Source organism: Tenrec ecaudatus, chromosome 11 (genome assembly GCF_050624435.1).
Source record: "Tenrec ecaudatus isolate mTenEca1 chromosome 11, mTenEca1.hap1, whole genome shotgun sequence".
Lineage (NCBI taxonomy): Eukaryota > Metazoa > Chordata > Mammalia > Afrosoricida > Tenrecidae > Tenrec > Tenrec ecaudatus.
This window is the reverse complement of record NC_134540.1, coordinates 23,110,044-23,125,278: the sequence shown is the minus strand read 5'-3', so window position 1 is coordinate 23,125,278 and position 15,235 is coordinate 23,110,044. Positions and strand designations below refer to the sequence as shown.

At 39.0% G+C, this 15,235-nt stretch overlaps 2 protein-coding genes and 1 non-coding gene across 3 annotated transcripts in view; all 3 read left to right on the top strand.

Moving 5' to 3' along the window:
* The window catches only part of PIBF1 (progesterone immunomodulatory binding factor 1), a 271,604-nt gene that overhangs the window by 112,523 nt on the left and 143,846 nt on the right, over positions 1-15,235 (top strand). The gene's annotated exons all lie outside the window — the stretch shown is intronic.
* LOC142461794 (U1 spliceosomal RNA) lies at positions 2,460-2,618 on the top strand. Its single transcript, XR_012786990.1, has one exon. It is a non-coding gene; the product is annotated as a U1 spliceosomal RNA (small nuclear RNA).
* LOC142461542 (NADH dehydrogenase [ubiquinone] 1 alpha subcomplex assembly factor 4-like) lies at positions 10,965-11,627 on the top strand. Its single transcript, XM_075563546.1, has one exon. The coding sequence runs from the start codon at positions 10,965-10,967 to the stop codon at positions 11,538-11,540; it is 576 nt and encodes a 191-aa protein (XP_075419661.1). The 3' UTR covers positions 11,541-11,627.

The window sequence follows — 15,235 nt, the reverse complement described above, 5'->3', positions numbered from 1 at the left end:
GAGCATTTCTCACCCGAATTGTAACCTGTTAACTTCCCAAGAACTCCCATAATCATGAACGTCATCTGTGAATCCCGTGTGACCATGGCAACGAACTATTGAACTCAGCCTGAGAGCAGAATTCTGTGAGAAGGATGGTTTGGTGTCATAGTAGAATAAACAGGCATGGAAGGTAGAGGCATGTTTGTCCTGTCTTGGCCCCCATGCCGTTTCCTCAGACGAGATGTAAGCTGCAGGGATACCAGCATAGAGACCAAGATGTTTGGCCATGTAGACCTATTTTTCTTGATGTAATCTAGAGTGTCAGCCATATTGGTTCTGCCTTGTGAGCTATAATGGGGTTTTTGAAGAAACAATAACAATATATATGCAGAGAAAAGCAGCTGCTATCCCATAAATTGAATGAGGGTTGTTTAATTCTGCAGGATCATAAGAAAACAATTCTAAACTGACTTTTTAATAGTATGACTAATGCTCCCAGAAAGGAAAAAATAGTACAAAATCTGAGGGACAGAAACATTTTTAAACTCCTAATAAGAAGAAGAAATTCTTATTAAAAATCACAAATTGCTTAGCATGGAAAAATAAATAAATAGATAAATAAATAAGCAAACTCCCCGTCCGACGCTGAAAACAGGAATTAGGAAAAAGCAAACAAAAATAGTTTCCTGGCTGAAATTTCATAACCCCAGCTATCCTTCCTTCAAGTCAGGGGACTGCTGAGCAGATCATACATTTATGGTCTTCCAGGTCACAGGGTAATGGGAAAGCCAAGGGTCTTTTTCAATGGGCAGAAGACTTTAGAGTTTGGCTTGGGGTAAACAGCATACACCTGGCTAGAACTATCTCTAGTCAAAGAAAATATTTTGAGAGATCTCGGGATCTAAAAGGAAGATCTTAGATTATAGCTATACACCACTAAACAAACCTAAGAAAGCACAGATTCTTTGAAGCCAAAGAAAAGGCAGAAAAGATGAAAGGAAACCAACAAGGTTAAGAAATGAAATCACCCAAAAAACTGATGATACAAGGAAGCTTCAAAAAGTTCATTGAAAAATTCCATCAATCGTTATCCACAGTTTTCCCATGAACTTTTTCAACCCCCCTCATACAAAATTTTTAAAGGGATTAAAGAAAAAGAAACTAGAGTGGGAACTGAAGGAGGGTCGAGAAACCAAATCATAAAAAGGCAGAGAAAAAGAATTATAGAAGAGGTGACAGGAATGAAGGGCAGAATAAACATTCAGGTAATTAATGTGCTTCAGAAAGAAAACATTTGGAAGAGGAAAAACTATCTTTAGAGATACACTAGAAGAAAAATTTTTGTGAGAAAGAATAGAGTTTGGGAGACGTCACCACCTTCTGGATGGGGCAAAAAGTGGGAAAAAAACAATGCAGTGAAACCAAGTGAAGCCACTGAACTCTTCCTCTTTAAAAGAAGAATGTTAAAAGCCTCTAAGCAAAGTATAAGGGAAAATAATAAATCAAACTGAGCTCCAGTTTTTCCTCCACAATTTTCATTCAGCAATATTTATTAACCACCTGCTGTGGGCCCAGCACTGTCTTAGACATAGGATTAAGAATTTTAAAAGGCAAAAGCATCTGTTTTAATGGAATTTACATTCCTGTGGCATAAACTAGAAAATTCACAAACAGCAAAATCAAAATGATACCTTTGGAGACTGACAATTTACTTGAAATTAAGGCCTCACCAAGCAAAGAATGAGTCAAATGAAGAACCCATAAATTGAGATGTCAAGGTATAAAAAAAGTAGCAGTGAGCATTTAGTGTAAAATCAAGCCCAAATTACTGCTTTTTTAATGCAGACTTGATCATAATTATATATGGAATTAGCAGTGTAAAAAATCAACAAAAGTCGTTTTATCGAGAAATTTATGCCTGTATATCATTGTATAGTCATAAATGAAACCAATAATTAAACTAAACAGATAATATACTTTCCGTATTACCAGCAGAGATTTATAGAAGAGGAAGGAAGGAAGGTAGCATGGTTCTGATAGCAAACGCAAATGGCAAAGAAGCAAAACCAGTATAAAGAAAGAGGGCAGAGGACTGAATTTATCTTTTCTAGCAATGATGGTAAATTCGATTAACTTGGTTATATAGGAAAAAACAGAGTAAAAAGAAAATATATATGTATATTGTTCCTTCCCAGGATATTTAAAAATGAAAATGATGAAACTATAATAATAAGGGATCTATGTATGTATATATTGATCATTGTGATAGATTACCCCTTTTTCCCCCACCTTCCCCTTACCCTTCTGGTGTGGCTACTCTCATAATTGGTCCTGAGGGGTTTATCTGTCCTGGATTCCCTGTGTGTTCAGCTCTTATCTGTGTCAGTGTACATGCTCTGGTCTAGCTAGATTTGAAAGGTAGAATTAGGATCATGATAGTAGCGGGGGGGAGGGAAGCATTAAAGAACTATGTGAGAATACTTACCTGGCAGGGGAGATACCGTGATCACGAAGGTGGTTTTCCCAGGGCGAGGCTCACCCATTGCACTCCGGAGGTGCTGACCCGTGCCATTTCCCCAAATGTGGGAAACTTGACTGCATAATTTGTGGTAGTGGGGGACTCGCGCTCTCCCCTGGGGAGGGAGGAGGGAAGAACTAGAGGAAAATTGTAAGCTTCATTGGTGCTATACTGCACCCTGCTTGAAGGATGGACAACAGAAAAGTGGGTGAAGGGAGACATTGGACAGTGTAAGACATGAAAAAGATAATAATTTATAAATTATCAAGGGTTTGTGATGGAGGGAGGGTGGGGAAGGGAGGGGGAAAATGGCAAGCTGATACCAAGAGCTCAAGTAGAAAGAAAATGTTTTGAGAAAGATGATGGCAACAAATGTACAAATGTGCTTGACACAATGGATGGATGGATATACGGGATTGTGATAAGAATTGTACAAGCCCACAATAAAACGATTTTAAAATAATAATAAGGGATCTAAAACTAAAAGTTTGTTAACACTTTGATTCTTGAGAAGCAGTGTGTGCACAATAAAAATATAGTCCACAGGTTGGTTTTTATATCAAATTACCAGGCAGGAATATTATATTATCATACCACTTTGTGCTACTTGTCCACAGGTAGACAGTTCAGTTGTTGCCAGAGATGACAGTCACATTTAAAAGTGCATGGTGTTGGGGAGAGAGTTTCGAGAGAAACTACAGACAAGATGGACTGACACAGTGGCTGCAATAAGGGACTCAATGTAACACTGGTGAGGATGACTCAGGAGCCTGCAGGGTACCAGTCTGTTGTACACAGGGTCTCTGAACCAGCTCGACAGCACCTAATAACTGTGTGTGTGTGTGTGTGTGTGTGTGTCCACAGGTCTTGTTCAGTACATAATTGAAATAAGGAAATAAAGCTCACAAAAGGTCCAATAATGGGATACTAATTCATCAACACCTTTTAGTTAAATCTAACATGCCATATTGACGTTATCTCCACATATACATGAGGGGCTTCAAACAGTTTGTGGAAAACATGGAATTTTCCCACAAACTTTTGGAAGTTCCCTGGTATTTTAAAATGTGGCTCATGAATTAGCTAAAAAGACGGTGTGGTTGAAGCCAAGGTTTCATGTTCAGTCCCTGTCCCCCCTCCCCCCCCCCCACACTCCCTGACCTCCCTTTTTCTCCCTGTGTTACGAGCCTTTTCTAAAGGAGCCAGTTGCCTGTTGGTGTAATTGGGGTCACCAGTACAGCGAGCAGATTGAATCAGTACAGATATGTAAGCACTGCTAGGAAAGAGACTCGGGAACATGCACTTCTAGTAACTTGTCGATAAGATCGTGTTTGTAAACAAAGGAAAGCACATTATTAAATGTGCACACTTCTTTAGGATTTTTTTTTAATCTCGAGTCATAGGAGGTCATTATGCATGTGCACTGACCCAGCGAGAGTAGAAGAAAGAGTGTAGGCGAGAAAGTACATGAGAGAGAGAGTGTGTGTGTGTTTCTACAGCGTTCTTTATAGGCCGCTGCTCTGTTGCTTTAGGGGAAATGTCATAGATTTAGCATTGGTAAATATACCCATGTCCAAAAAAAGATATGTATAAAAAAGTGGAATGCTAGCTGACTAAATCAACTCATAAAAACTTCAGTTAAAAGCAAGATATTTTCCACGATTATTTTAAAATATGATGTTTACTGGCAGGAAAGTCCAAAGAATTACCACAGATGAAGTGTGAGGGTATTCTCCCACGTGTAAATGAGCTCTTATTTCCTACAGTGTACATTCTGGTCCACAATGAGTCATTTTCAACATGTTTCATTTTAACTCCCAATACATTTTTAAACTTGGCAGGCATATTTAGATGAACATTACTCCCAGTTTAGAGACTGCTTCTAAATTATACCTCAGCATGGCTGTCATCATGAAAAGTCCTTTTAGTAAAAAGGAAACGGGATTGATTGGAAGTCTGTTTTGAAGAAGTAGGGTGGGGGGTAGTTCCCACTAAGGCAGAATCAGAGTTAAAGTCGTAAAATGTTACTGCATAAACCGTCTAAGGCTATCTAGAAAAGATTGTGATTGTGAAGTTTTAAAAATTATCTTCAAAAGATATGATTTACCCATATAATTGATAGTAGTTAATTTTTTAATAAACCATTCAGACTTTGTTTCCATTATAGAACATGGAGCCTGGCACAGTTCTGGGCATATAACAAGAGCTGCATGTTACTTGTCAAAGATAATCACTGTATGGGGAATTTTACTTAGTGTCAACTCTAAATAGTAATTATCATTCTGTAGCTGAGTGTGCAGTTGTGAGTCCCATGTGTCTTCTGGCAGATTGACTGAGACCTCTACGCTTTCACTGTTGCTACTTTGATATTTTAATATTTTTATTATGATTTTTATATAGAGCCTTCTTATTTTCAGTACTTAAAATGTTCAAAAATTTCAGCCTGGAGAGAAACTCTCAAGGTCATTGAAAATATCCCACTCATTTTGCAAACAAGAAAACAAATATCAAGAAACATGTGACATGTTCTCAGTTACACTATTGCTGGGATCCCAGCCTGAAATTAGACATCAGTCCTCTTTGTTCCCATCGGAATTGTTCATTCCCCCACTCCATTGTGTCATAGTATTTGTAAGCTATATGTGATGGTGAATGACATCAGTAGGTAAATTTTTATTCTCTAATGTACTATAGAACCACAAAATTCAGTACTGTCATTTCTTCTAATGCCTGCCATAAGAAATTGCCATGAGATTGGTGTCTGAAACCAGCAGAAATGTGTTCTCTCATAATCCTGAAGTCCAAAAGTGAGAAAGCAAGCTACCAGCCGGGCAGTTACTTCCAACAAAGGCTCCAAGACACAACCGCCCAGCTTCGAGGACGTGATGCATTCCTCCCCTTCTTGGTTTGTCGCAGCACTCTGGTGTCTCTGTCTCCACATCAGCTTCTTCTCTTCGGCTCTGATGGGCACACGCAGGATGGCATTTAGGGTCCATCGATAATCCTGCACAAATCCCTGTCTTAAAATCCTTTTCCCAGTTACCGTATCTGCAAAGACCCCCTATTCCGAGTAATGTTCTGGAAATCTGACATGGCCGTATCTTCTCATTGTAGGTCATTTGAATTACCCTTCAACCAGATCTTTCCGTGTGAGTGACATTTTATTTGTACAATGTGTAGCCAAAGTTTTATAACATGTCAGCAAATTTTATCAGTTTTTCCAGTTCTTTTTAAGTTAGATTATCTTTCTAACCTATTAAAATACTATTTAGTGCATTATTGCCTTCCAAATAAAATGATGCCTTAGCATTGCTCTTAAACACTTTCTACTTAAAACCCCTTTTCGTGCGAGAAATCTACTCCATGGGCAAGCGCTTCCAGAAACATCTCAGGTCTGTCGGACGTTTGATTCTGAATTAATTTTTGATCATTGCTCTTTCAAAGACCTTTGACTGTTACCAAATATTCCACCACCCTCACATTAAATTATACATCTAGGACCCATGGGTTTAAAAACTTTGCAATTATTGTGACTTAAAAACCCATCTTAGGTGAATGCGTAAAAGCATTATTTAATACCATCATGCACACCAGTTGCACTTTAGGTTTTCAAAAAAATAGAATTGGGTATGTTTAACACAGACACAACTAAATACCTAGTTTAAAAAAAGTATCTTAACGTCATGTATAGGCCATTTAGTATTGTTTCATTTTTGCCAACCTCCTTTTTCTTTCTTTGAGATCCATTAGATAAGATTTTGTGAATGCTTTACTAATGTAATCACTATTTCACATTCACTTCTGTCCCACTTATTTCATTCTAGAACACTTCTCTTTTCTGATTCTATTAAAATATTTAAGTATACTATGTACCGTAGAAATACATTTTAAGATATCTGGAAAAAGTCTAGAAATCATTATTGCTAGAGGTGAAAATACTCTCAATTCCTTTTACCCATTAAAATTGTGTTACTGTAAGTGACAGAAGAAACATAACCAGTGTATAATTGTATTAGTCTGGGTACTTTGAAGAAACAAATCCACAGAAACTCATGTATAAGAGAGAATTTTATATATAGGTTAAGTGTGCATCAAGAAAACATCCCGACCCAGTGCTGTCTTAACCCACAAATCCAACATGAACCTATATGTCCAACACCAGTCCACAAAGTCCTCCTCCATCTCACAAAACAGACATAATGATGCTGACTGCAGAAGGAAAGCCAAGTCAGTGAACGTGTAAGTATCTCAGCGCTGGCAGGGGTCTCCACATGGCTGCTCCAACACCCAGGGCTACATCAGGGTAGGTCCATGTGGCTTCTCCTTGGGGATGTCTTGCAGGAAGTCACCCTTGCAAGCTGAAGCAGGGAACTGCTAAGGCAGCTGCGCCCTGGTGCGACCAACACAAAGCAAGAAACCCAAAAACTAAAAGGCAAGGCTCACCGAGCCATTTATCTCTTTGCCCTTCAATTAACCCCACATGTGTTTATTGGCTAGGTTGGCACAATAAACTAACTAACTCAGTAATATAATATATAATATAATAATGCAATGCTTGATAAAATTAATAGAATTAAGAGTTAATGAATGCACATGATTTATTTGTTTTAATTATTTTTTGGTCGCTCATTCAGCTCTTATCACAATGCATACATACATCCATTGTGTCAAGCACGTTTGTATGTTTATTGCCATTATCATTTTCAAAACATTTTCTTTCTACTTGAGTCCTCATTTTCCCTCCCTCCCATAGCTTCCCATCCTTGTGAATCCTGGATAAACTCTATATATTTATTATTTTCATATCTTACACTGTCTGCTGTCTCTCCACCCACATTTCTGTTATTCGTCCCCCTGGGAGGGGAGTGTTATACATCAATCATTGCAATCGGTTTCCCCTTTCACACATTTTTATTTATACGTTATCAATAAATGTTAGCTATTATTATTTATGGCCAATATCCATTTGACTGATTTTTTAAAACATTTTATTAGGGACTCATACAACTCTTATCACAATCCATACATATACATACATCAATTGTATGAAGCACATCTGTACATTCTTTGCCCTAATCACTCGCAAAGCATTTGCTCTCCACTTAAGCCCTTTGCATCATCATGTCCTCTTTTATCCCCTTCCTCCCCGCTTCTCCCTCCCTCATGAGCCCTTGATAGTTTATAAATTATTATTTTGTCATATCTTGAAAGTAAGATGTGCCTTTGTGCCTTTTTCAATACCCTAGATGTCAAGGGCTAGATAAACATTTGCTATCAAATTGATTCTGACTCATAGCAAAGTGACCCTGTAGTACAGGGAAGAGCTGCCCCTGTGGGTTTCCAAGACTGTAACTCTTTTGTTCACTGCCATCAAGTCAGTGCTGACTCATAACGGTCCCCTTTGGGTTTCCTAGACTGTACCTGTTTATAGCAGTAGGAAGTCTAGCATTTCTCTCAAGGAACTATTAGTAGTTTTGAACTGCTGACCATTCAGATTTCAGCCCAACGTGTAACTACTGTACTTCCAAGGCTCCTACAGGAGTAGAAATCTTCATCTTTCTCCCTATGGGCTAGACTCAGGCTCTGAACAGATCTGATAAATCTATTTCATACCCATAGATAACCTCTCCACTATTACAAAAGCCAACCCTGTTGCCATCAAGTCAGTTGTATCTCAGAGTGACTCTGTAGGGCAAAGAATATCTGTTCCTTAGGGTGTTCGAGAGTGTAAATCTTTATGGGAGCAGACAGCCTCATCTCTTGCCCAGAAAGCAGCTGGTGGATGTGAACCACCACTCTTATAGAGTTAACAAAGCAGCGCTTAACCCACTGTGCCACAAAGCTTTCTTAGCAAAAAGAGGGCCCTTTCATCAGCTTTGAATGCTTATTCTAAGTATTAGCAAGTTATACTCTTCAGATTATACATGCGTCTTTTTGTAATTTAAAAGAAACTTATGTTTCTACTGTTTCTACTATTTATTATGTTTCTACTACTCATTATGTTTCTCATTTGGAAAATGTAGACAATGAATTGGTGAATCTTCAAATAGCAAAGCATAAAGACATCTACTTCTCTGTTATTAGAATTCAGATGTAAATTTATATTAGCTGGACTCGTTGTAGATTCTCTTGACTGTAACAATGCCTTTCATTCCTAAAATTCTTGTTGTCAGAAATCATAGAGATGGAGAGTGCCCAGAAGAAAAGATCTCCTTGCCTCTAGGCAGGAGTGCATCTTGATGGTGCTAGTCAGATAGGCTGTTCAGGAAAGCCGACCAGGAACTCCTGTACCTGTAAGTGGCAGTGAAATGTGAGCTTTGGAATCATTCTTAAACTAGTTTACAGGAAAATCAAAATATGCTAAATAGCCTGTTGGTTATGGGAATGGAATGTTCTGTATGTCAGTGCCCCAAAGCATGTCTATTCTTATTCATCTGTCATCTTTTCGATTGGTTAAACTGTGCATTTGATCCAGAAATAAGTCAACAGATGTTTCAATTAGAGATGTGTGTTGTGAAATTCAATCATTTGTGTATACATTGTGCTCCAGTGGATTTTCAGTGGCTGATTATTTGGGCAAAGATCATCAGGTGCTACTGGGGTGCTTTTGATAGACTCAATCTTCTGGAAAGCAGCCAAGCACGTTAACATTGGGGTGATGACTGCAATGTCAGCATTTCAGTGCCCCCAGCCATTCTGTAGAGGCATGTAGAGAGTAACTCCTGTAAAGAGTTTCACGCAGAAAATCATGGGGGCAGCTCTTCTCTGACCTCTAGGGGAGTCATGAGTTGACATTGACTCTGTCACAGTGAGCTTGGTGTTTGGTGACTCTCATCACCATCAGTGGGAGAAAGAGGAGGCTCGCTGCTCCCATGGGGTTGAAGCCTCAGAGAATCACAGAGCAGTCCTAACCTGCCTCATAGGGTAGCTCTGAATCCACACCAACTTGATGGCAGTGAGTTTTTTTTTATCATTACCAATAAGTCATGCAAATATTAAACATTTCATTTAATAGAAATTGTAGCCTCTAATTGCCTTTCTGCATGCTTATATACCAGATTCCCACCCACATATTTTCTGCAGTACTGCATGTGCACATTATAAGTTCTACCCAGATACAGCTCCTGTTTATGCCGCCTTAGTCACATCCACATTTTTGATATTAGAACAATGTTGAATTAAATACCTGAAAATTCACACCAGCTTTCATTGAAAAGAATAGCGCTAGCATTGCTTGGGACACATGCAGGTAGAATTATGAAAATAAGATTTATAAGCGAAACTATTGGAAATTCATCACTGAGACTGCCTTTGAGAATTGAGATCCTATTACCCTGTTTCATGAACCATTTGTTTCTTCCTATGATCCATTAATACGTGGATGAGCCCTAAGGTTTCCTTCCCCTCCGTTCCAAATACCTCGCAGCACTTGCTTTGTTTTCTTTTATTGTAAATGAGAGCCAGCAATGCGAACTGTGCACCTCCTTGTGTATATGAAAAGGCCAAAGAGAAACACAGCTCTCCCCATGGCTTCAGAGGAGAATGTGGAGAAAAAATATGTATGTTGTGCTCAGATTTCTCTCTGGTGGAGTGTCATCTAGGAGAGAATTGTAAGGAGCAAAAATATCTTTCTAAACTTGTCTTATAGTGGGCTAGAAAGTGTTCAGTTTAACATTTACTGCACTTTTGTACATGGCACACCATAGAAGAAGAAACAACAATAGACATGATTTCTATTGTCAAAGAACTAGACGTAGAAACAAGTGTACATAATAGTATTTTAAAGCAAACTCTATTTCTTAAGGAGTCTCTAGTGAAATGGAGACCCTGACCTAGTTTAAAGAGATGTTGGACACGAACTTCTAAATGAAAGTAACATACCACGTAAGCGTTTAAAAACTGACTTTGGATCTCAGATCTGAGACAACCTTTGCAAAAAAAAAAACCAAGAATAGAAGGAAAAAGTGAAAACTTGAAAAATGAAATTATTTGGAAAACAATAAATCATTCAGCTACCTGATTTGTAGTGTGCTAGTAAGATTTGGCTACCTACAAAAAAATGTTGTATTTTGGTAGGCATAAATTTGGCATGTCTGTCTGTCTATCTATCTACCTCTATCTATCATCTATCCAGCCATCGTCCCCCACAGCAAGAAAATTCAATATACCCCAAAGAGGAATACCTGAAGTCCAGCTGAGAGACAGTGGCCTGAATTGGGAAAATTGATTTTTAAAAGTACAACTAGCCATCTAGCTCAGAAGCAACAAAGCCCACATGGAAGAAGCACACCAGCTTGTGTGATCATGAGGTGCCGTAGGGATCAGTTATCAGGCATCAAAGAACAAAAAAATCATATCATTGTGTGCTCACCTCCCTGATACGATCGCTGAAGACAAACGTGCGCATAAGCAAATGTGGCGAAGAAAGCTGATGGTGCCCGGCTACCAAAAGATATAGCATCTGATGCTCCGTGCGTCCGGGGCCTGCCGGACACCATGCTCTGCGGACACGGGCGGTTCTGTGGCTCGCGCCATCAGGAACTTCAATGCCGAGAACCGAGCGGCACGGGAAATCAGCAGGCTGAAACCCTCGCTCGCTCCCAAGCATCCCTCCACCAAGAGCCCGCTTCGAGAGGAGAAGAGCCGCCATGCAGAAATTAAGGGAGAAATTGCTAGAAAAGATGACAAGCTTCTTTCATTATTAAAAAATGTTTATGTTGATTCCAAAGATCCAGTGTCTTCCATTCAGGTGAAAGATGGTAGAATGCATCAAGCACCCAAGGAGTTCCAATTGCCAAAAGGTCCTCATCCCTTTGATACCTTGCATCTTGTGAACATTCCTAAGGGCAAATTGTCCATTGTGAAGGCACTCACGCTTCTCAACAACCACAAACTCCATCCAGATCCGTGGACTGCTGAGAAAGTAGCACAAGAATACCACCTAGACCTGAAAGATGTAAATTCCCTTCTCAGGTACTTTGCTACTTTTGAAGTGAAAGTCGTTCATCCTAAAGACAAGAAGGCCTTACCCCCGGAATGAAGAAAATCATGAAGTTACTCTTCCTGTCTACCCTCCATCCCCTTTCCTACTTATTTCCACATTTTTAGCATATTAATTTATATGAAAGGCCGAACATTTAAAAATCTCCTGAGAGCACACTATTTATTCATTTCTGCTAAGTTTTTAAGATTTCTGGGAGAATGTGTTCTTTGTTCTTTTGACTTTTATTTGATTTAAGTATATGATTGTATGTGTCAGCATGACAACCAATGTAATATCCATAAATTATAAGAAATGTGTTATTTTTGACACACAGCTTTTAATTGGGTCATTGTCTCTTGGGTGCCGTGAATCCCTCAACATCTCACTATAGTTTAGGTGGCTAGTGGAAGTAGAGAGACATGACGGACTGGTAAGTCCTTTCTTTTTTTAAACCATTTTGTTGGGTGCTCTTATAGCTCTTATAACAATGCAATACATCCATTGTGTTAAGCAGGGTCTTTCTAGAGAAAAGTATATCTAACTGCAAGGTAGAATAATAGTATTTTCCAAATTAAGGCAGTTGGGATAACAATGGAAAACGGTTTTATAACTACAAAAATACATAGAAGGTTTCCTTTGATATTAGCTTTAAGCATGGAATAACAGTCTTCAAAATTAGAAAAAATAAAATGAAAAGCAAAAACTAAAAAAAAAAAAAGATATAGCATCTGGGGTCTTAAAAGCTTGAAGGTGAACAAGTGACCATCTAGCTCAAGCAACAAAGCCCACCTGGAAGAAGCACACCAGCCTGTGTGATCACGAGGTGTCAAAGGTATCAGGTATCAGGCATCATCAGAACAAAAAAGTCATATCGCTGTGAATGAGGGGAGGACTGCGGAGTGTAGACCCAAAGCCCATTTGTGGGCCACTGGACATCCCCTTACAGAAGGGACTCGGGGAGGAGATGAGCCAGTCAGGGTGCGATGTAGCAATGATGAAACATACAACTTTCTTTTAGTTCCTAAATGCTTCCTCCTCCCACACTGTCATGATCCCAATTCTACCTTACAAATCTGGCTGGACCAGAGGATGTACACTGGTACAGATAGGAACTGGAAACCTAGGGAAGCCAAGGTAGATAATCCCTTCAGGACTAGTGGTGTGAATGGCAATACTGGGAGCGTAGAAGGAGGATGGGGTGGAAAGGGAGGACTGATTACAAGGATCTACATATAACCTCCTCCCTGGGGGATGGACAACAGAAAAGTGGGTGAAGGGAGTCATCGGACAGTGCAAGATATGACAAAATAATAATTTATAAATTATCAAGGGTTCATGAGAGAGGAGGACTGGGGAATGAGGGGAAAATCAGGAGCTGATACCAGGGGCTTAAGTGGAGAGCAAATGTTTTGAGAATTATGAGGGCAATGAATGTACAAATGTGCTTTACACGATTGATGTATATATCGACTGTGATAAGAGTTTATGAGCCCCTAATAAAATGATTTTTTTTTTAAGTACAACTAGAGGGTGCTACATGGCAGAGATTTTTCTACCCTACTTTATACCTTTGGGATAGAGATGAGGCTTTCTACTCCCATAAGTAATTACAGTCTCAGAGTCCCACAAGGGCCAGTTCTGCTCTGATATGGAGGGTCGCAATGAGTTAGTATTACTGGATGTTAGTGAGTTGTTTGGGTTTTGTTTTTTTATAAATTCATTTTTTCCCAAAGGGAAGAAATTTCAACTCTATTTTGATCATATGCCAAGACATACATACTCTGGGGCCATGTTCTTAGTCAAGGAATTTCTAGCTGAAAGGTCCCAAGTATGAGTCCAACTTGCTCTTCTGTTTCCTGTTTTCTTGTTACTAGAAAACAAGCGGTAGGGCTCACTCGCACCCCTTTTCATTCCCATACAGTTGAGAACTACATATGTATATACTGTAACATACATATGATGTTTTAGTCACCAGAAGACAACTACCGTTACGATCGATTTGGAGCCCAACAGCTTCTCTTAAACTGTAAAACGCTTTCCATTTGGCACTCTAATGTGTCCGCCTGACAATAATAGCAGTTGTGATTTTACTCTCCACTTGACCTTGGCTCCTTCACACAGATCTCCTTGAGGAACCTCGTGCAGAAGGATGCTTGTTCCAACAAAGCCTTCAAACATTTCTTGGATGCCTGCAAATATTATCTAATAGCAGCTCGCCCTAGAGAGAAATCCTACAGGATGTACACCTTAGAGGTCATGTACTTCATGGTGGTTTAAATATAGCAAGTTCTGCAGGTCGAGTCCCTGGGTTAGTCAAGTCTGTGCCTCAGTTTTCTCATCTATACAATAAAGTTGGTGTTTGACTATCATAGAGTCAATTCCAACTATTGGACAGAGCAGAACAGCCCCTTTGGGATTCCAGGATTGTAAATCTTTACAGGAGCAGAATGCCTCATCTTTCTCCATTAGAGCAGCTGGTGGATTTGAACTGTCGACCATGTAAATACTAGCACTAATCAATTAAACAATTAAAATATTGAAATTGAACAGCCCAATGTATAACACAGTCACCACGAGGGCTCCTTAATAAAGATGATACTAAATGAATTAAATAAAGATGATACTAACTGAAAATTGTTGTAAAGATTTAATGAGACCATAACTGCCATATACTCAAAAACTACTAAAGGAAATATTGGCTTCAAAAGCATTAAATGGTATCTGTTGTGATGATTGCAAGAGAAAATCAGGCTTTCCACTCTCATAAATCATCGCAGAAACCCACAGGGGCATGTCAATCTTTTCCTATAGGGTTGCTATGAGTCAACATCAACTTGATGGCAGTGAGCGTATTGTAATTATGATAAGAGTCAGTGACTGATTCAAGTTAAAAGTAGGTGGTCAATAATAAGAGGATGATCAATAATTTCTATGAGATTTTTCTGGGTGGTTGTCATTTCGTTGTTAAAAAGAAATAGGATTTGCAGAAAGCAGAAGTGGTCCATGGGTAAGCGAGGTGCTCAAGCGCCATGCAGATGTAGGAATACAGTAGACTGGTGGAAATGAGAATCTTGACCTGAGAGAAAGCCAGACCGAGTAATAAAGATTCGCAACATTGTCAGCATGGTTGAGGAGCTGAGACCAGGAGCTCAAATAGAATATAAATGTTTATAGTAGTGGTTCTCAACATGTGGGTCGTGGCCCCTTTGGGGTCAAATGACCCTTTCACAGGGGTCTCCTAATTCACAACAGTAGCAAAATTACAATTATGAAGTAGCAATGAAAATAATTTTATGGTAGGGGGGGTCACCACAACAAGAACTGTATTAAATGGTCACGGTATTAGGAAGGTTGAGAACCACTAGTTTAGAGAATGATGATGATGGCAACATATGACAAATATGCTTGATATAGTTGATGTATGGGTTGTAACAAGAGCTGCAAGAGTCCCCAGTAAAATCATCTTTAAAAAAATTGCAATATTGTCAGCATTGTCAAAACTTGAAAAAGCAAGAATTTGAATTTCTGCCAGGGATTAAATGAACAGATGCAGAATGTCTGCTGTGGGTCTCAGGTACATGCTCAATGTGAGGGCTTCCCTTCTTGTGAGTTTCATTTATTCTCATTGTGTATTTCTCATAGGGATTTTATTTTTTTAAGTAAGAAAATTTAATTTCCAAGAGGTTAATCTTCCAAAAATATTCACAGCTAAGAATCTACAAGTAAGCTAACAAAACTCATAAATTATTTTA